The sequence below is a fragment of the Nyctereutes procyonoides genome, unplaced genomic scaffold (genome assembly GCF_905146905.1).
Source record: "Nyctereutes procyonoides isolate TBG_1078 unplaced genomic scaffold, NYPRO_anot_genome, whole genome shotgun sequence".
Taxonomy (NCBI): Eukaryota; Metazoa; Chordata; class Mammalia; order Carnivora; family Canidae; genus Nyctereutes; species Nyctereutes procyonoides.
In genome coordinates, this window is record NW_026575133.1 from 7708740 (window position 1) to 7729587 (window position 20848).

Below are 20848 nucleotides of genomic sequence, written 5' to 3' on the forward strand. Positions count from 1 at the left end.
ATGGGACAGTCTCCACACAATTCTCTGGCTCCAAGTGTCAGTATTGCCAAGGCAGAGAAACTCATGGCTAGACATTACTGATACATAATGTATTCACTCTGCTGAGGGAACAGTCACAGAAGTCACAGGCCTCAGGGAAAGTGGATTGAGATATTTTAATACAGGGAAAATAGGTGTACTTCCCCTTGCTGCTTTCCAAGCAATAGGTATTAACTACTTGCCCACAAGATTTAGAATCTTTTTTTTAAATAAACATTTTTATTTATTTTTTATTTTATTTTATTTTTAAAGATTTTATTTTATTTATTCATAGAGAGAGAGAGAGAGTGAGGCAGAGACACAGGCAGAGGGAGAAGCAGGCACCACACAGACAGCCTGATGTGGGACTCGATCCCGGGTCTCCAGGATCAAGCCCTGGGCTGCAGGCGGCACTAAACCGCTGCGCCACTGGGGCTCCCCAAGATTTAGAATCTTAATAATATCTTGGTTACCCCTAATCAGCAGGCACTAGGCTTTGTCAAGGGCAGGTATGGAGTTGATTTTTTATGGCCAGTAGCTAAGATCAAGCCCTTCTGGAACTGTTATTTTATCTCTTACTCTGGATAATAACAATCTGGATAACCACTTTCAGAAGGATGGGATCTCAGTAATGCCCAAATAACTTTATATAGTTTAAAGAACAATTAGGCTACAGTTATTTCAAAAACAGGCCATATTTCAAGCTAAGTGTCTATTGCTGTATTGGGTCTATTGTACTCTATCTCTGATAGTATAGTAAATTCCCCTTTCTCTAAGTCGTCTGGTGTCTCCTTTAATCTTTTTTTTTTTTTTAAGATTTTATTTATTTATCTGAGAGATGGCATGAGAGAGCGCACAAGCAGGGTGGGGGTGGGTGGAGGGGCAGAAAGAGAGAAAGAAGCAGACTCCCCTCTGAGTGCAGACCCAGATCCAGGATTCTGAGACCCTGAGATCATGACCTGAGCCAAACGCTTAACTGACTGAGCCACCCAGGCATCCCTCTAATCTTTAAGAGTAAGGTCTTAGAGTTCAGAAGATTCTTTAAAGTTATTCAGAGTCCTTTGGAGACATAGCCTCTGGATTCTGAAGACTTTTTTTTTTTTTTAATCTTGTATCCATTTCCAGGGAGATCATTTTTATTTTTATTTTTGTTTTTATTTTTATTTTTTGAAGATTCTATTTATTTATCTGAGAGAGAACATGAGCTGGGGTGGGGAGGGCAGAGGGAGAGGAAGAAGCAGACTCCCCACTAGCAGGGATTTCCCAACACCAGGCTCCATCCCAGGACCCTGGGATCATAACGTGAGCTGAAGGCAGACACTTAACTGACTGAGCCACCCAGGTGCCCCCAGTATTTAGCAATAGTCAATCAATTTGTGATAAGCTTAGTAATTCTCCTAACTTTATAGGCAGGCTCTTGGCAGTAAATATATGTATCCCAATGCAAGACAGTTGCAAAACACAACTCTTAATATTAACAACATTATTCTTGATATGTAACTCCATTTCTAGCATATTTTTGCTTAATGCCATGCTGATAAGTTTCTGTGGTATAGATATTGGAGTTTTTTATTGTTGCTGCTGTCTACAAAATATGTTTTATTTTTAAAATTTTATTTAAAATTTTATTTAAATTCAGCTAATTAACATACAGTGTATTATTAGTTTCAGAGATAGAATTCAGTGATTCATCAGTCTTATATAACACTCAGTGCTCGTTACATCACATGCCCAGGGAAACCATTTTTTTTTTTTAATTTTTATTTATTTATGACAGTCACAGAGAGAGAGAGAGAGGCAGAGACACAGGCAGAGGGAGAAGCAGGCTCCATGCACCGGGAGCCTGACGTGGGATTCGATCCCGGGTCTCCAGGATCGCACCCCGGGCCAAAGACAGGCGCCAAACCACTGCGCCACCCAGGGATCCCGGGAAACCATTTTTAATGTGACTCCTTGTCCCAGGTGTAAGTAAATAGTTTCCTTGAACAGTGTTGAACTTTTTTACTGGCAATAAATCTCTGGAACTGGTCTTTAGACAGCAGACAAGTCCCATTATTATGTCTTTTGCTCCCGACAAAAGCCTGCTGCAGTGGATGGAACTGCTGAGAAAAAGTGGGGTTAAATTTAGAATTTTGCTTAAAGTAAGGAAGGTCTCTGAGATCCCACATGTACTGTTCTCTGTCAAATGAAACTGGTGAATCTCTTTTAAAGCACGTCAATGAGACGTCTACTGGTACTGTCAATATTTGAGATAGCTTTGAAAGCCATACCTCTTTCCAGGCAGAGAAGTGAGTATTTTATTTGAGCAAGCACCATTTTCAGGATTTAGCAAAGACTTTGATGAGCTAGAACCTAGTCATAGAAAGAATACTGACCCCAAAGTCAGAAGGCCAGGATGTCCACCGTTCTGGGTCTGTCATCCTTAGCCTGGGGCTTTGTGGCAGTTCCTTATCTGTAAGATGAGGGTAATAGCACTTCTGACCTCTTGCAGGATGCTGGCTGGTAGACTCAAAAGATAGGCTGGCTAAAGAAGCTCGAAAACCTTTAGAGTCCTATATAAGTGTGTATTTTATATATATTAATTTTGTATGTGAGTGTTGGGTATATATTACATTGCTCTGCCCTTCCCCATGTTTGTGCTCTCTCCCTCTCAAATAAATAAATACTCTTTTAAGAAAATTAAAAAAGAATGAATCCTTTTAATTAGAACGTACTTAATTAAGGCACACAATAAACCTGAATATTTCGGGAAGGTTTTCAGCAACAAGAGCTGAAACATCTACCTTTTTTTTTTTTTAACCTAGCATTTGGTTATTACAAAGTTCCTCAAAGGCAAAGTCCATATCTTATCTGTCATTTTTGTGCCTGTCAGCATCTAGCATGAAAGTTAAGGATAACCCCCAAGCATTACATTCTTTCCACTCAAATTTGCGCTTTAGGTCCAAAAAGCTTGTTCTAGCTGTGTGACCACTCTGGACCCTAACTTTTCTTGGTTCCTATGTGGAAAACATAACCTAGGTGAAAATGCCCAGCCGAATGCTTGATAAACACAGTCATTGGGAAGAACTTGGTTTTCCTTCAACCTGTTGAGTGTTGTGGCAGGAGGTTTTCCTGTCTCTCCAGAGGTATTCCTCTCCTGCCACAGAGAGGTGCGCTCCTCTGGGTCCAGGCCTCTGTTTTACGTGTCTTGTAGAGAAGGTGTTGCTTGAGCCTCACTGTGGGAAATTCATGTCTGCTGTTCATGTTTGGGTCTCTGTGGCATGGGTTAACCTCAACGTGAGGGGATGCACATCTCTTACTGAACTTGAGAGCAGGAGTAGCTAATCAGATGCCCACAGGAGCTGGGCAGTGACAGCTTGAATGAAGCAGATGGGCTTCGTGGACAGCAGGCATTGCGGGGAGGCTGAGGTGGAACCAGAGCCCATGTACATCTGTGAGCCAGCCTGACACGCTGCTAAGGGAATGCGGGCCTGGAATTTGCAAGAGAAGCTGGAAATCTGATTTCTGTATGATTCCTTTTCATTTGAAAATGTGGACAGCTAGGGACTTGCCTGTGGTTCTGCCATAGCTTGCTTGTCTCAGATGTAATTCTCTGCTATTCTCGAATAAATCTGTTTTTGCTGGTTTTTAAAAAAATTGTTAATTCCATTTTTATTCTTAAAGATATATTTATTTTACTTTATTATTATTGCTTTTTAAAGATTTTATTTATTTATTCATGAGAGAGGCAGAGACATAGGCAGAGGGAAAAGCAGGCTTCCTGCAAGGAGCCCAATGCAGGACTCGATCTCAGGATTCTGGGATCATGACCTGAGCCAAAGGCAGATGCTCAACCACTGAGCCACTCAGGCGTCCCAGATTTATTTATTTTAGAGAGAGACAGAGAGAGAGGGTGTGGGCGCAGGGGAGGGGCAGAGGGAAAGGGAAAGAACAGGACCGAGCTGAAATTAAGAGTCCCTTGCTTAACCGACTGGGTCACCTAGGTACCCCCGTTAATTCCATTTTTATTTTATTTTTTTTCATTAATTCCTTTTTTTTTTTTAAATTGGAAAATGGGAGCGCCTGGGTGGCTCAGTGTTTGAGTGCCTGACTCTTGATTTTTTTTTTTTTTTTTCTGACTCTTGATTTTGGCTCAGGTCATCCCAGGGTCCTGAGATGGAGCCCCAGGCTCCATACTCGGGGGGGGGGGGGGTTCTGCTTATGATTCTCTCCCTTTCCCTTTGCTCCTCCCCCTCACTCTCTCTGGCACTCTCTCTAATAAATAAATAAATATTTTTTAAAAATTGAAAAGCAAAGTTACCATGTAAGCATGGAACTCATTAGTGGTCCCATTGTGGTCTGAGGGCCGCTGGTAATCCCTGCTTTCAGGCAGGAGAGGCAGTGATACAGTGTGGGAAGGAAAGAACCTGCCCTCATGGGACCAACTCTGGACTCATGATAGTCAGCTGAATCCCCTCCTGCTTTGCCCAAGTGCCTCCTGCTCTGTTGAGTGCTACCTAGTATCTCGCCCCTCAGCTCTCTGCACCAGCCCTTGGCTGAAGATGCCATACTTCTCAGTGCATTTATTCTGTGGCAGAAGAGACCAGTGATGAGGGATTGCTAGGGTTGCCTCAAGGCAGGACTGCTTTCCTTCTAAGTGTCCAGGGGTGAAAGAATAGCACATTAACTCAATGTCCTGAGCTGCTGCAGCCATTAAGACCCCACAGGTCTGCATGTGCTAGGACATCGACAAGTAGTCTCTAATAAAACCATGGAATATGTTGCAACTTCCGATCTGTGCTCTGGGATTTTCCTACCAGGGTCAAGTGGCTTTTTCTGAGTTTGTTATTCAGGTTCCTAATAGCAACACAGGAAATGGATTTTAATTTCTTTTTTGGCTGCTCTGTTTGGGAGCTATTTAATGAGGATCCAGTTTGCAATGCAGTAGTACTGATGTGGATATGAGTGTACCTAACACGTTACTTTTAAGAAAAAAATTATATTTGGGGCACCTGGGTGGCTCAGTTGGTTGAGAGCCTTGCCTTCGGCTCAGGTCGTGATCCCGGGGTGCTGTGATCCAGCCAGTTTCAGGCTCCCTGCTCAGCGGGGAGCCTGCTTCTCTGTCTCCCTCTGCTGCTTCCCCTGCTTGTGCTCTCTATCAAATAAAGAAATTTTAAAAAATCTTTAGAAGAGGAATATTAGACCATTCTACTTTTGAGGGCAAGAACTCTGTATATTGTATGTTTTTATAAATCTAGGGAAGTGGTTCTCAAACTTGAATATATATGAGCTGAACCATAAGTTCTTAACCCACATTCTTAAATACACCGACTGATTTTTTTGGGCTCACGGACCACACTTCAGGAAACACATCTCTATTTTGTTGCATTTATTTATTTATTTTTAAAAATATTTTATTTATTTATTTATTCATGAGAGACACAGAGGGAGAGAGGCAGAGACACCCGCAGAGGGAGACACGGAGGACCAGGTTGTGGGACTTGATCCCGGGGCTTCAGAATCCCGCCCTGAGCTGAAGGCAGATGCTTAACTGCTGAGCCACCCAGGCGTCCTTATTTTGTTCCATTTATTATCAAAGTGTGTTCGTTGCTACCTTAGAGCAAATTCACTATTTGTGAGATGTCATGATTCATTCTGATTCACTGTTGCCCTTCCTCAGATTCTTGGAGCATGCCAGTGTTTGGGAGTCCCCAGACAGAATTGTTACACGAGACTCTCACAGGTGGAAGTCAATGGATCCTTGTCTCTGTTATAGCAGGGGTCCCTGGGACTCTCTTTCCACAATATACACTGCAGCCACATCTTGAAGCAGGAGCAGCTCACTTTGTGTCTAGGCTTCTTTCAAATATTACTGGCTCCAGTCTTTGGCTTTACCTTTAAGGTACTTTGCAGCCAGAGGGTGGGAGACTGGGTGCTCTTGAGCCCAGGGAACTGGAGGTAAAGTATACTATCAAATGTGAGGGATCAGGCTGAATTTTATCAGATTAGATTTATTGGCTTGTTTAGGGGAACCTGGCCAGGCTAATTGTCCTTGAGGAAAATTACTGAACTCAACCAAACAGTATAAAAATTCATTCATAGGGATCCCTGGGTGGCGCAGCAGTTTGGCACCTGCCTTTGGCCCAGGGCACGATCCTGAAGACCCGGGATCGAATCCCATGTCCGGCTCCTGGTGCATGGAGCCTGCTTCTCCCTCTCCCTGTGTCTCTGCCTCTCTCTCTCTGTGTGTGACTATCATAAATTTAAAAAAAAAAAACATTCATAATATCCCAGTACATAGAAAATAGAGTCTTGGTTAATTTCTTAGCAGTGGCTTGCCCTTTATCAGAAAGGATGAAACAGAGCTCTTTTAGGTAGAAAAGCTTAAAGGTATAATTGACATGTATAGGTTATACTGTGAAGGATACAAAAGTAGTACATGACACTCCCGATCATAAAAACAGGGAGATTAGACTAACATGTAGGAAATAATAGATCAGGACTCCAACTGGATCATTCCTCTGCATGAGCTTACTTTCCGTCATCCCCATCTATTCTGTAACCTCCATACATCCAATTCAAAATGTGTGCCCTTGAGTGATTCTACTTATTTTCCTCAGCTCTTCAAACAGCTTAAAACCATTAGTATTAGGGAAAAACTGATACTAACTTTCTTACTGTAAAAATCTAGCTGTAAATCCATAAAACTTTCAAGAATGTTTTTTTCCATTTTTTAAAAAAATTTAAATACAACTAACATATAGTATATTATTGGTTTCAGAGGTAGACATTGGTGATTGATTTATGAGTCTTATATAATACCCAGTGCTCATTACATCACATGTCCTCCTTAATGCCCATTACCCAGTGACCCCCCTTCCCCCTCCCCTCCAGCAACCCTCAGTTTGTTTCCTATGATTTAGAGTCTCTTATGGTTTGTCTCCCTCTCTGATTTTGTCTTGTTGTATTGTTCCCACCTTTTCTCTGTGATCCTGTTTTGTTTCTTAAATTCCACATAACGAATGAGATCATATGATAATTATCTTTCTCTGAATGACTTATTTCACTTAGTGTAATACCCTCTGGTTCCATCCACGTCATTGCAAATGGCAAGATTTCATTTTTTTGATGGCTGAGTTATAGTCCATTGGGCATATATACTGCATCCTCTTTATCCATTTATCTGTCGATGGACATCTGGGCTCTTTCCATAGTTTAGCTAATGTGGACATTGCTGCTCTAAAACTTGGGGTGCAGGTGCCCCTTTGAATAACTATGTTTGTATCTTTGGGGTAAATACCTACTAGTGCAATTGCTGGGTCATAGGGGAGCTCTATTTTCAACTTTTTGAGGACCCTCGATACTGTTTTCCAGAGTGATTGTACCAGCTTGCGTTACTACCAACAGTGTTAAAGAGTGTTTTTTATGATCACCTACAAATCTTTTTTAAGGACCTGGGCCTGAAAGTGCTACAATTTCAGAATTTGAAGATTCTGTGTAAGAATAAAAATAGCTGATTCTAAGTTAAGGTTGCTTGCTATCTTTTCTCATTTAGCCATCTCAAATCTGCCTTGTTTATGAAGACTCTGTTGCCCTTTGGTTATAAAGTATTACCAAAATCATATAGAACCCTGGTCCAGTAGATGTATAGTGCTAGAATTTTGTCTACTCTCTGGAAAGCCATTCCTGGTTCAAGACTAGAAGGAAAGTTGATTTTGTTACTTACTCTGCAGTAGCAGCCATAAAGCAGGGAGACAACAAAAGAGGGATGGGGTCCTAAGTTGAAAAGGAATCATAAGAATTCCAAAAATAGGGGGCATCCCGGGTGGCTCAGCAGTTTGGTGCCGCCTTCAGCCCAGGGCGTGATCCTGGAGACACGGGATTGAGTCCCACATCGGGCTCCCTGCATGGAGCCTGTTTCTCCCTCTGCCTGTGTCTCTACCTCTCTCTCTGTGTCTCTCATGAATAAATAAATAAAATCTTAAAAAAAAAAAAAAAGGATGGCCTCATTTTTGGTTAAAACTCAGTGCTTCTGGGATGCCTGAGTGGCTCAGCAGTTGAGCATCTGCCTTCAGCTCAGGGTGTGATCCTGGAGTTCCAAGATCGAGTCCCACATTGGGCTCCCTGCATGGAGCCTGTTTCTCCCTCTGCCTGTGTCTCTGCCTCTCTCTCTGCATCTCTCTGTGTCACTCATGGATAAATAAAGTCTTAAAAAAAAAAGAATTGCAAAAATATTTTGATATTATTCATATATCCAGCAACATTATAGCCAACAACGAATTTACAAGCTCTGGTATTTCGGCTGTTATTTTAACTGTTTTGCAAGGCATATGAGGCATGGCTTCTTTCTAAATTCTCAGTGATTCTTTTCATACCACTCTCCTTGAGATTCACTGTACTCACACACACTAGCCTTCTTTTTCTTGAGCACACCAAACTCACTCCTGCACTGGTGTCTTTGTATGCATTTGACATTCCTGCTGCCTGGAACATTGTTCCCACAGATCTTCTTAATTTAATCTGGTCCCTTCTCATCATTCAGGGCTCAAATCCCGTGTCACCTTCCCAGGGAGACCTTTCCTGGCTGCCCCATCTAAAATCTGTTATCCTGTTTTATATCCTTATGGAGATTATTACTATTTTAAATTCTAATTTAATGTTAATTTTCAGTCTTCCTCACTTGAACGTGTTTAGGATCTTTTTTCTCTTTTTTTAAAGATTTTATTTATTTATTCATGAGAGAGACAGGGAGAGAGGCAGAGATATAGGCAGAGAGAGAAGTAGGCTCCCTGTGGGGAGCCCAATGCAGGACTCTATCCTGGGACCCCAGCCAGGATCATGCCTTGAGCCAAAGGCAGACGCTCAACCTCTGAGCCACCCCGGCATCCCAGTATTAGGATCTTTTTGTTGTTGTTGTTCTGTAGTTTCGAACAGTGTGCTCCAGTATGAGTTTGTCTGAAAATTCCATATATTCAATCAGCTCTGGGAATTTTTCAGTTATCTCTTTAAATATCACATCTCCTCCATATTCTTTTTTTTTAAAGATTTTATTTATTTATTCATAGAGATGCAGAGAGAGAGAGAGAGGCAGAAACACAGACAGAGGGAGAAGCAGGCTCCATGCAGAGAGCCCGACGTGGGACTCGATCCAGGGTCTCCAGGATCACGCCCCGGGCTGCAGGCAGCGCCAAACCGCTGCGCCACCAGGGCTGCCCTCTCCTCCATATTCTTCTTCTTAAGCTTCTTATTCTAATTTTCTATTTCTATGGTATATTTTAATTGTTGTTAGCCCTTTGCCGGGTATTTTTCTCAGATCTGTGTCCCAGTTCACCAATTCTCTCTTTAACTTGGTCTGATCTCTGTGTAGCCAATCTTTTGAGTTTCTAATCAATAGTGATTTTTCTATATCCCCTACCCCCACCTCACTGCTTGGTCACTGTTTTCTTCAGCATGTTCTTTTCTCATGTTTTTCATTCTTTCTTTTTGGCTTTAATAATAATTTTTTAAACATCCCAGTTTATTTTTTTTTTAAGATTTTACTTATTTGGGCAGCCCGGGTGGCTCAGCGGTTTAGAGCCTGTCTTCAGCCCAGGGCCTGATCCTGGGGACCTGGGATCGAGTCCCACGTCGGGCTCCCTGCATGGAGCCTGCTTCTCCCTCTGCCTGTGTCTCTGCCTCTCTCTCTCTCTCTCTCTCTCTCTCTCTCTCTCTCTGTGTCTTTCATGAATAAATAAAAAATCTAAAAAAAAAAAAAAGATTTTACTTATTTATTTATTCATGAGAGACACAGAAAGAGAGAGGCAGAGACATAGACAGAGGGAGAAACAGGCTTCATGCCAGGAGCCCAATGTGGGACTCGATCCCAGTACTCCAGGATCATGCCCTGAGCCAAAGGCAGATGTACTCAACCACTGAGCCACCCAGGTGACCCAGGCTTTAATAATTTGAAACATGCTTTTATATTCTAGTTTATCAGATCATTCTATTAAGTTTTTTCAGAGAGTCTTATCCTGCTATTTGTTGGATTTCCCAAGTCTTGTTTGCGATGGCTTATTTCTGTGTAAGTTTTTCTTTTGTGAATTTTCTATTGTGAGCTCATCTTCAACAGAGCTTTATTTATGGAAATCATGCCCCAATTGAGGGTGGGTCTCTTCAGAGTTTTGTATTTCTTCTGCCAAATGTCACAGCATTATTGCAAGCCTGAAGCCACTTTTTGTGTTCAATTTATCCTTGGGGATTTTCAGACCATATAATAGTACAATAAATTTCAAATTAACTTATGGAAAGACACAACTGATGGTTACAGATGATGAAAGCAGATGTTTTCTTCCTCTCAATTCAGAGCTTTCTTCCTGTCAGTGTGTGGCCAATAGGCTAATTTATTCCTAGTCCACTCTATCTTTTTGAGGGTCCTCACTTTATATTGGGACTGTTTTAATTCCCTGTTTTCAGTTGGGTCCAACAGCAATAAACGGCCCCTTTTTCCAGGCAACTGAAAAGGCCTGACCTCATTTACCATTGTACTTTCTAGTTCCCTGCAACATTTTTGACTCCTAAGGATCTTCCTTACTTTCTTGCTAGCTCAGCTGTGTAATTAAAAGGATACTGCTGTATTGCCACTATTTCTATGAGCTTTGGCAAAGAAGAATTTTTAAAGTTACCAACCTAGCACTCTTGCCACAGAAACAGGATCCCTTCCCCCAGAATCTCTTGCTCATTGTTGTAGCTATAGCATCCAGCACAGTGCTGGAATGCAAGAGGAGCATAAGTACACATTTGTTTTTTGATTTGTGGAATTGGACATTTCGATTAGAAATTGTTTCTTTTCCCTGTAGGGAAACCAGAAGTGGCGCTCCAAATTAATTCACATCCAGCAGCCAAGATAGTGTCCTATGCTTTAACACCTGTGAACAATTTTAGTATTACTTTTAAGCTTTACAACTTTGGTGCTTTCCTATGGACATGAAGGACATGTATGTATGGACATACAATTGCTGTTGCCAGTTACTAGCAGGGTTTTCCAACCTCACAAATTGGTGAATTAAAACCACCCCTGAGGAACCATGTACTGCCCAGTGTCTCTCTTATGATGGTGCTTAGAAGGTTCTTATGCTGATTGACCTTTACAGTGGCTTAGCTGAGAACAGCAACTATAAGAGATGGAAATTGTTAAGGAAAGTGTTGTTAGTCCCAGTTTATGCTACCACAGAAGAGATGAGATGATTTCTTGCATATGGACAAAAGGTATACTGTTCATCCTTTTCTGTTGTAAAAATATTCTTTCCGGTTCAGTGTTGGCCTTGACTAGTTCTTCTTTGTGCCTGTGCTTTTCGTCTGGTGATCCTGTGTGCCCTGTACCTCAGAGCTAGGCTGTGGAATCTGGGCTGAAGACACATACCTGTAATGAACGATGATACTAATGGTCATTGCCACAGTCATTTCTGAGATGAGAGACCTAAGCATAAGAGCATGTGTTATTCACAGTTTCTTTCTTTCTTTTTTTTTTTAGATTTTATTTATTTTAAAGATTTTATTTATTTATTCATGAGAGAGAGAGAGGCAGAGAGATAGGCAGAGGGAGAAGCAGGCTCCTTATGGGGAGCCCGATGCAGGACTCAATCCCAGGACCCCAGAATCCCAACCTGAGCCAAAGGCGGACACTCAACCACTGAGCCACCCAGGCATCCCAAGGTTGCGTTTTCATATCCTGATTTTCTGAAAAGCAGAATGGTGTTTCATTCCATTGTGGAATGCGGGACCTTCATTCATTCTTTCAGCATTTATTGAGCACCTGCCCTGTACCAGCTATGATCTGGAAGGGTGGGGGTGGGGGGACACAATGAGCAAACGGCGAAAACGGTCATGATCTCTGTCCTCATGGAGCTTTCAGTCTAGTGGAAGATAATAAAGTAAATCATTCAGGTAAAACTACAACTAGAAAGAGAAAAATACATGATTCGGTGAGACCTTACTAGAGATAAGACCTAGGTGTTAGACATGAAGGTCCAGATAGCTTCTGTGACAAAGGTAAGCTTGAATGGAGATCACCAAGATGGTTAGAAAATTAGCAACCAGGGGGAGAGGGATGGGGAAAACATTCTAGGAAAAGGAGATGGTACAAGCAAAGCCCTTTAACTAAAAGGAGATGGTTGAAGAAGTAGGTAGGGAAGTTAGGTAAGTGGGGACCAGATGGTGTAGCGAAGTGACGAGATCAGATTTGCATTTTGAAGATAGCTCCTTCCTAGCATGTTTTCATTTGCACAAAACTGCATAGCCCCAAAATTCTAGAAACATAGAACCTGTTATAAAGAAACTGTGAGGGCGCCTGGGTGGCTCAGTCAATAAAGTGTCTGCTTTCAGCTCACATGGTGGTCCCAGGGTCCTGGGATCAGAACCCTGCATTGGTTGGGGGTGGGGGGGTGGTCGGTGGTGGTGATTATGGTGTCTCTGCTCAGCGGGGAGCCTGCTTCCCCCTCTCCTTCTGCCCCTGCGCATGCGTGTGCATTCTCTCTCTCTCTCTCTCTTTCTCTTTCTGTCAAATAAATAAAATCTTTGGGATGCCTGGGTGGTTCAGCGGTTGAGCATCTGCCTTCTGCTCAGGTCCTGGGATCAAGCCCTGCATCAGGCCCCCTGCTCAAGGAGGAACCTACTTCTCCCTCTCCTCTGGCCTTCCCTCTGGCTTGTGCTCTCTGGCTTTCTCTATCTTTCTGTCAAATAAATTAAAAGAGAAAAGAAAAGACCACCTTTTAAGAACAAAAGGGAGGAGTCCTGAACATGTTGCTCCTCCTCACTGCCAAGTAGAAGATGAAGGATCCTCTTCCCAAAGTCATAGAGCTCCACAAGGCAGAGTCCTTATCTTTTCCTTCAAAGACAAAATGTTGACTTTGGTTTGGGGCTTTCAGTGGGTTTATTTAAGCAGCTGAAGAAGTATAATCTCAACCAAAGAAGCTGAAGCTTCCTAGTAAAAGCTCCGGCCCTAGGGCCAAACAAAAGAGATCAAAGCACTTGGTAGCTGTGTGACCTTAGACAAGTTACTCAGCCTCTCTTCGCCTCAATTCTCTGACACTACCCACTTCACAAGTTGCCTTCAGGTTAAGATTAAGGAATATATGTAAGGCGTTTAGAACAGTGCCTGGCACATAGCAGGTGCTCAGTACACATTAGCGATATCATTCACCCCAGGTTGAATAGCTGGTGTTTGGTTAAGCAAACTGTTATGTACCAAACCCTGTGCCCATACTGGAAATGGGGGTGGTTGGTGAGGAGTCAGAGCTCTTGCCCATAGGGAGAGCACAACTCATTCTTTGGTTCACTCTCTGGAGAGAGGGAGCGGGAAGGATATTTACTGCCCACGCTTTAAGACTTAGTCTGAACAATGTAATAGGTGTAAGGTGCTTGAAGATGCTTGGAAACAAGGCAGAGAATAATCATAATCATAAAACGTGCTGAAAATTTTTCATATTTTAACTTTATCCATTGCATTCCATCCGGTCGCTTTTTCTGTTCTTTGTGTGTCTGGAGCAACCCACATTGCCAGTGAACTTCACTCTTCTGAAATAGCTCTAAGTGAATGCAAAGTGCTGTTTAGGCAGTCTTTCTAGCCTGGCAATAATGGTTCACAGAGTGACATTAATATTAAGAGCTCAGAGAAGTTAAGTCACTTAACCAACGTCACATGGTTAATTAATAGACAATAGTATAGGAGCTGTGCTTTAGACCCAGATCTTCCTGGCTCTCAACCATACCTTCCTCACCATGGATCTTGAGCCACCGGAAGTCTCTGAGAGTCCTCCATGTAAACCACAATTAGGCCCCCTGTACAGGGAAGGCTGGAAGAGCATTGGGCAGCATTTGCACGCCTCTGTTCTTTGCTAGCTCTTTGAATAAGAGGAGACAAATTTCAGGAGCTCTTGTATTGACTCGAGGCTGAGGTGTGAGGGGGTGGGAGGTGGATAGGCTAATAAAGAATTGGGGTTGAAGGAGACATGAGAGAGTGTCTTTAACTCATCTGAGGGCCATTGTGTCCAGGTCCTGGTCCTCTGTAGTCCCACCAAACCCGAGAGAGCCAGGATCAAACCCTATGCTCTTGGATTTTCCTTTCATACCACCAGGCTTCTGGAGGAACTTACCTTGGGACTCCCACCTCACTTACCCTCCTGATCCTCCATTTCTTCCTTGCTAAAGGTTCACGAGAGCCCACTTCTTGTCTTCCTATACTGCCCACTGCTTTCCTTCCTTCTGTGGCAGAGAATGACAGTTCCTATTACTGTGACTGTCCCAGGCAACCTTCGAACTCTGTTAGGGGTGGGGAGGGCAGGGGAACAAGAGCAGGGGTTGATATTTACTGGGTAGAAAGCGTTTGAGGAGCGCTGGATTAAGTGATGCTTCTACAGTTCTGCTCTCCCTAGGAAAGTGGAGGCAAAGCAGGGAAAAAGAGCAGGGTCCTGTTTATAACAGGCTTCCTGTGCCGGGGGATGGAAAAGCCAAGAGAAAAGCTGACACCAGTAGGTCATGAGGATACCGCTTGTTTAGATTTCAAACGCGTTCCATTCCACGCCTCACTTAGGACTAGTTGGCTGTCCTGTGTTCAGAGTCTGGACCTCGTCTGGTGAATTTTCCTGAGGCAGAAGTGTCACTGGATTCTTTCATGTGTTGGAGTGTAGGCAGCACAGCCTCTTTTAGAAACTATGTGGACACTTTGAACTGTGCTTTTGCAAACCAGTGCCAGAAGAATGGCATTTCAGGGCCTGGTAAACTTGGGAGAAACTTTTTGATGTCTTTATGAAAGCAATGTTTTGCTCTGAAGTCAGGGAGGGTGTGTTCTAGCAAAAGAAGTGAGCACAGATCTGCTCTCTCCACATGCCAGGCCTCAGAGGAGCCCTCCGACCAGACAGCCCCCCACTAGGCCTTCCATGTTGCTTATAGTAGACATGAGAAGGCAGAGATGGGAAGACCTCTGTTGGCCATGTTGTGAAACCCTCACTGTCAGAGCTTTCCGATGCCTTCCCAGTGTTTCCTTCTTCCTAAACCCCCTCACACAAGGCTGTTAGGCTCTTAAAGACCAGGAACCGCCTGAGCAACTGTGGCAGAGACCTGCCGTGAGCCCGGGAGCAGATCTCTAGCTGTGCCCTCTCCCTTGTCCTCTCCCTGTGACATCAGGTACCCGAGCTGACTTTGCCCAGCCTTAGCCCTGTAGATGGTTAGTGGAGTGCCTTGTTTATACCCTTGGCCAAGTAGTGTAGTGTAAAGCAAGGCCCAGAGAGGAGGAACTGACCATGTGACTTAAGTTTCCACTGGCAGGCCTCCGCCCGGATGTACACTGTGGGCAGGGTCAGCCTGAGTAGCAGCAAATACAATACTGTGGTTTTAGTTTCTCTGCTGAACAGCCTCCCCCCCTCCCCCTTTTAACTGCGAGCTTCTTGGGGATGGGGACAATGTCTTATTCATCTATCCCACGTACCCAACACAGTGCTTGGCACAAAGACAGTGCCCAGTAAATGGATGTGTCACTTGTTTAGAATAAAGAAATGTTGAAAGCCAGGTGGAGCACCCGACTTAACAGTCTCATCATATGTGGTGGGGCCCACAGTACATTTTGGGGCTGAAGTCCAGGTTGGCTGCGGGGATATCTCCTATCTTAAGTGTGAAATGTCAAAAAGTGTCTTCACCCCCATCCCCATCCACCAGGACTGTGAATAGAATTTGGCACACCTCAGGGTGGTTACTCAGCAGTGCCCTTTCTGGAACTGTCCTGACAAGGCACGGTGTGAATCCTAGGTCCAGTCAAGATCATTAAGAGATCATTTGATAATCAGAAAATTATCTAGCAAATTGAAATTGGATGAGGTCACCTGAGGAGGTCACCCTTTTTCTTAAAGAGCAAAGAATTTTAGTGGCAAGTTATCTTGGCCCTCTTCGGAGTCACACTGTAATTAACCTTGAACAGAGTGTGTTTTGAAGGACGGAGTGACTGACTAGATGCTAATCCTAGGATATGTACTGCATTAATTGTTCCGGGAACTTTCACAGAAAGCCAATTTTATTTAAAACATACTGCTAATTACATGAGAACCATTGTCTTTTTACTGGCTGAGTGTAACACCGGAACATGAAGTGTTTCTGCTTGGACATAAAGAAAATGAGGCATCCATTTCCTGTCTGAGGAAAACTTTGCTCTTTATCAGTCAACTTTGTGTGCCGAAACCTCTTCCCCCTTTAATAAACCTTCAGTCTGTTGTTGTGGTGGGTTCTTTCTAATTTTTTTTCCCTCATGGAATGAACAGATCATCTTGGTGGAGGGTGGCCAGATAACTGGGAAGAGGGGGATGGGAAGAAAAGTGGCATTTAAAAGCTATAATTTGGGACAGCCCGGGTGGCTCAGCGGTTTGGTGCTGCCTTTGGCTGGGGTGTGGTCCTGGAGACCCGGGATCAAGTCCCATGTCGGACTCCCTGCATGGAGCCTGCTTCTCCCTCTGCCTGTGTCTCTGCCTCTCTTTCTCTCTCTCTCTGTGTCTCTCATGAATAAATAAATAAAATCTTAAAAAATAAAATAAAATTAAAGCTATAATTTGGGGGCACCTGGGTGGCTCAGTGCTTGAGCATCTGCCTTTAGCTCAGGTCTTGATCCTGGGGTCCTGGGATTGAGTCCTACATTGGGCTCCCCACAGGGAGTCTGCTTTTCCCTCTGCCTATGTCTCTGCCTCTCTCTATGTGTCTCTCATAAATAAGTAAATAAACAAACAAATAAATAAAATATTTTTAAAAATACATAAAAGCTATAATTTCATATGCTTAAATTTTTTTGATGATTATTATTTTATTTTTTTAGGATAAGGAAACCTGTGTGGGCACCAACAATCAAAGCTACATTTGTGACACAGGACATTGCTGTGGACAGTCTCAGTGCTGCAACTACTACTATGAACTCTGGTGTAAGTCCTTGCCCGCCCCTCCCGGGGTCTCTGGTACCCCAAGGTCCTCCTGGTTACCATCTCTGCTCATTGGGAAGTTGTGGACTGGGCACATTTTCTCATTCTCCCGGGGGACAGTGTTGTGAGTGGAATCTGTTGCTGGGTTCCAGAAGAAATTCCTCTGTAGAGGCGAAGTGCTCTGGTGTTCTTCAGAAACCATTGGCTAAAGACTAAGGAATATGGTCTGCGCCTTCTGAAGAGGCCGTGGTTACCTGGTCTGCTGAGGAAGCTCCTGCCTGAGCTTCTCTGCAACATCCCCTCCAGTGTGTGCTGAGCAGTGACAACAATTCACATCCTTCTGTGGGCTAGCCCAGACACCCAGGCTTTGCCATCTCCATAAAGAGAGATTATAGCAGCCAAGCTGCTGTGAATGCCAGGCTATAGGCTCTGTGGATAGCTGTAATGCTATTTCATTGTAAGAACCTTAAGGACTTTCCAGAATTCCCCATACAGCATCAAGGAGCTGCCTCTGTTTCTGGTTCTTTAAAGGGATCACCTTCTCCCTAGTTCCCTGCTCCCAGAGCCCTCTTGGAGCAAGGAAGTCTAGGAGCCCTCTTGGAGCAAGGAAGTCTAGGAGCCCTCTTGGAGCAAGGAAGTCCAGAGGTTTAGCTCCCTCTGTGTCCTTCCCACTTCTCAAGCTGAAATGTCTGTAGGCTTGCTTCTCCAGTGTATCTCTGCTGTTACGCTCAGCTAACTGCTATGGAAACAGTCCTCATCTCACCACTGGTTTGGTTGAGCCCATTGGCTTTGTACCTTCAGACTTGCACAAGGGTGGTGACATCAGGCACAATCGCTAGGGAGCCAGCCAGGTTCAAGGAGTTCACTAACGTGCTTGGTATTTCAGTCTTCTTGAAGCTAGGATGAGACACTGCAGGATGCTGGACAGAGAATGGGAAAGCAGGAGAGTCCTTAGGGCAGAGGTGAGCAGCACTGCGCTGGTTCTCACAAGCGTCTGTAGAGAGAGAAATGGTAGCTCATTTCCCCAGATAGTTCTAAGCCCCCATCACTCCCTCCATTTGGAAACAAACTGGGCTCGTTTGTCAAAGCGTGCCTTTTCTGCCACCGTCACCCTGTCCTTTCTCCCCTTCTTCTCTCTGATCTCCCCACTCCCCCCACATTGGTGATGTGGTCAGAAGGCAGTGAGGAGGGCTGTTGTTTGGTATGGAAAGTAAATTAGACTCTTGGCTCGGCAGTGTCTCCCTCTGCGTGTAAAGGTATCTTGTAGCCATTGGGAGTGGTTCCTCCAAATAGGACCTCTCCTCACCCTTATCCTTCCCTTTTGAGAACTGAGGACTGGCTTATCTGCCTTTCTGAGGAATCCCAGGGGTAGTCCAGTGCACGGTCCCTTCACCAGGAGAGGACAAAGCTTGGGACATCCGCACCAGTCCTCTGAGAATATAAGCAACAGCGAAGGACGATCCAGGATTGTTGCTATTTTAGAAGGGGTGGGGCCGAGGGACTTACTAGAGGACACAAAGTGCCAAACAGGTGAACAGACTGTTTAAATGTTTTAAAATGAAGATAACCACAGGGCTCCAATTCTCCCTCCCACCTCTTGTTAAAACAAAAGTCGAAGCTTGGCTGCCAAAAAGCCACAGAGCTGCAGTTTGTTTTTCCGGGGCCCGGCCCAGGCGGCATCAGTTGCAGATGACCTCGTCTCAGATTGACAGAGCCTCCTGGGCTTTTGGCGGAGCAGTCTCAGTAGCCACCAGAATTGGGTCACTGTCGCCCGGCTGAGGGGGTGGGGCAGTGGGGACAGGGAGACCAGGTGGCAGAGAGGTGGCCTGGGAAGTGGTACTTCACCCCAAGGGCTTAAAGAAAGCCATGGGAGAAGCTTTTTTTTTTTTTTTTTTTTTTTAAAGATTTTATTTATTTGTTCATGAGAGTCACAGAGAGAGAGGCAGAAACATAGGCAGAGGGAGAAGCAGGCTCCCTGCGGGGAGCCCGATGTGGGACTGGATCCCAGGACCCTGGGATCACGACCTGAGCCAAAGGCAGACGCTCAACCACTGAGCCACCCAGGCGCCCCTGAGTGGCTAATTCTCTCTCCAGTTATGGTCAGTTGGGGGAAAGGAGGAGGCCAGAGACAAAAGTCTGGATGGGGATGAAAGACTCGCCGTCCTATGAGTTGGCCCATGCTTTCCAAGTTCTGGAGGGATGGAGATTATAAAAGCAAAACTGTCCTCCTTGGTGCCTGGAAATGGCTTCTCTGTCAAGAGAGGCCCATTGAGTGTTCCACCCCCCTCAGAATTCTTTGGTTTTCCTCCTCATCAGGGTCCTCTGCCTGATGTGTGGCTAGGAGGGAAGATGAGTGTTGGGATGAGCCCCTTCGGTTCATATCAAAACTGCATTTTTGGTCGCTTTGAACCCTATTCCCTCTACTCACCTCGAAACTTTGCCTGACATGTGAAAATAATGGGCTTTGGGTTACTCTTTTTGTCTCTTTCCTTTGGAAGGAAAAAAAGTCTCAGCCAGGAAATCCTTGGCAGAGTTTCTGTCAGACAGAGAACATCTTTTTTTTTTTTAAAAAAAAGATTTTATTTATTTATTCATGAGAGACACAGAGAGAGAGAGAGAGAAAGAGAGAGAGAGAGGCAGAGACACAGGCAGAGGGAGAAGCAGGCTCCATGCAGGGAGCCTGACATGGGACTCGATCCTGGGTGTCCAGGGTCATACCCTGGGCTGAAGGCGGCACCAAACTGCTGGGCCATCGGGGCTGCCCAGACAGAGAACCTCTTTAACTACAGTTGCCTACAGAGAAGGCCTCAGGGAAAAAAAGCAAAAAACGCCATTTCTACGAACCCTTTCACCTCAATGGAGGTGAAGACTGATACACGCGTGCGCACACACACACGCACACTACATACCTCACTTACACAAACTCCCTTTCTCCATGTCTTTGCAGTTATAACTGAAACCAGTGGTCATCACTGGGCCTGCGTCAGGTGGGAAACAAAGGTCCTGTTTTACCACTGAGGCTGTCAGAACTGGTCATCATCATTATTATCCCACGCATTTTTATGGCACTTGTACTTTAACTCATTATTCAATCATTTATTCATTCAGTAAAACCCTTATTCGAGTGGTTCCCCAAATTTGGCAAGCTTCCGGATTTCCTGGAGAGCTTATTAAAATACAGATATCTGAGTCCTACTCCCAGTTTTTGTTGTTGTTTTTTAATTCAATAGGTCTGAGGTGGACCTGAGAATTTGCAGTTCTAAGAAACTGCAACTTGAGGCTGTGACCTCTTCTGTGTTAGAAACTAGAGAAGCAGAATCCTTGCCATCAACAGGGTCTCTCCTAGCAGAGAGAAGAGATAAGACAGGAGGTCCACTAGTAAGACAAAGTAGAGAGTGGAATGTATGTGCCAGGACTGCTGTGGATTTTCAGAAGGACAGTTTGCGTTGGCTAGGCAGGATTCAGGCAGACTGCATGGAAGAGGTGGCATTTGAGGTGGACCCTAGAAGGCAGATAGGATTTAACACATGAAGAAGGGTAGAATGATTTCTCAGGCAGAGGAACACCAGAGGCCAGGGATGGGAAAGAACAGAGAATGCATGACGTCATTGACCTTTCCCCTGAGGCCCTGAGGCTTGTCTGGGAAGGAATGGGAGATGAGCGTGCTAATGTGCACAAAATTCTACTACATGCGAGACACTAAGGTCTTTACGCACATTGTTGTCTTTCACCCCAAGAACCTGCTAGGTTCTCATGTCACCCCTATGTTCTCATGTGTCGGGACCAGGGGTTTGAAGTAAGTGCTCAGCTGGATGCAGCTGACTGGTAGGGTCTGTGGTCCTCACTCCAGAGCAACCCCCTCCAGAGCTCTGGTGTGCCGGACTGGAGGGGTGATGGGCCCAGGTCATGGAGGGTCTCAAATA

At 44.4% G+C, this 20848-nt stretch overlaps 1 protein-coding gene across 2 annotated transcripts in view; it reads left to right on the plus strand.

The window, feature by feature from the left end:
• WBP1L (WW domain binding protein 1 like) overlaps window positions 1-20848 on the plus strand; it is a 67798-nt gene that overhangs the window by 34214 nt on the left and 12736 nt on the right. For both annotated transcript variants that reach the window (XM_055300050.1, XM_055300051.1), the window contains exon 2: window positions 16826-16928. In XM_055300050.1, coding sequence (XP_055156025.1) covers window positions 16826-16928 — 103 coding nt within the window. The remainder of the gene's footprint in view (window positions 1-16825; window positions 16929-20848) is intronic.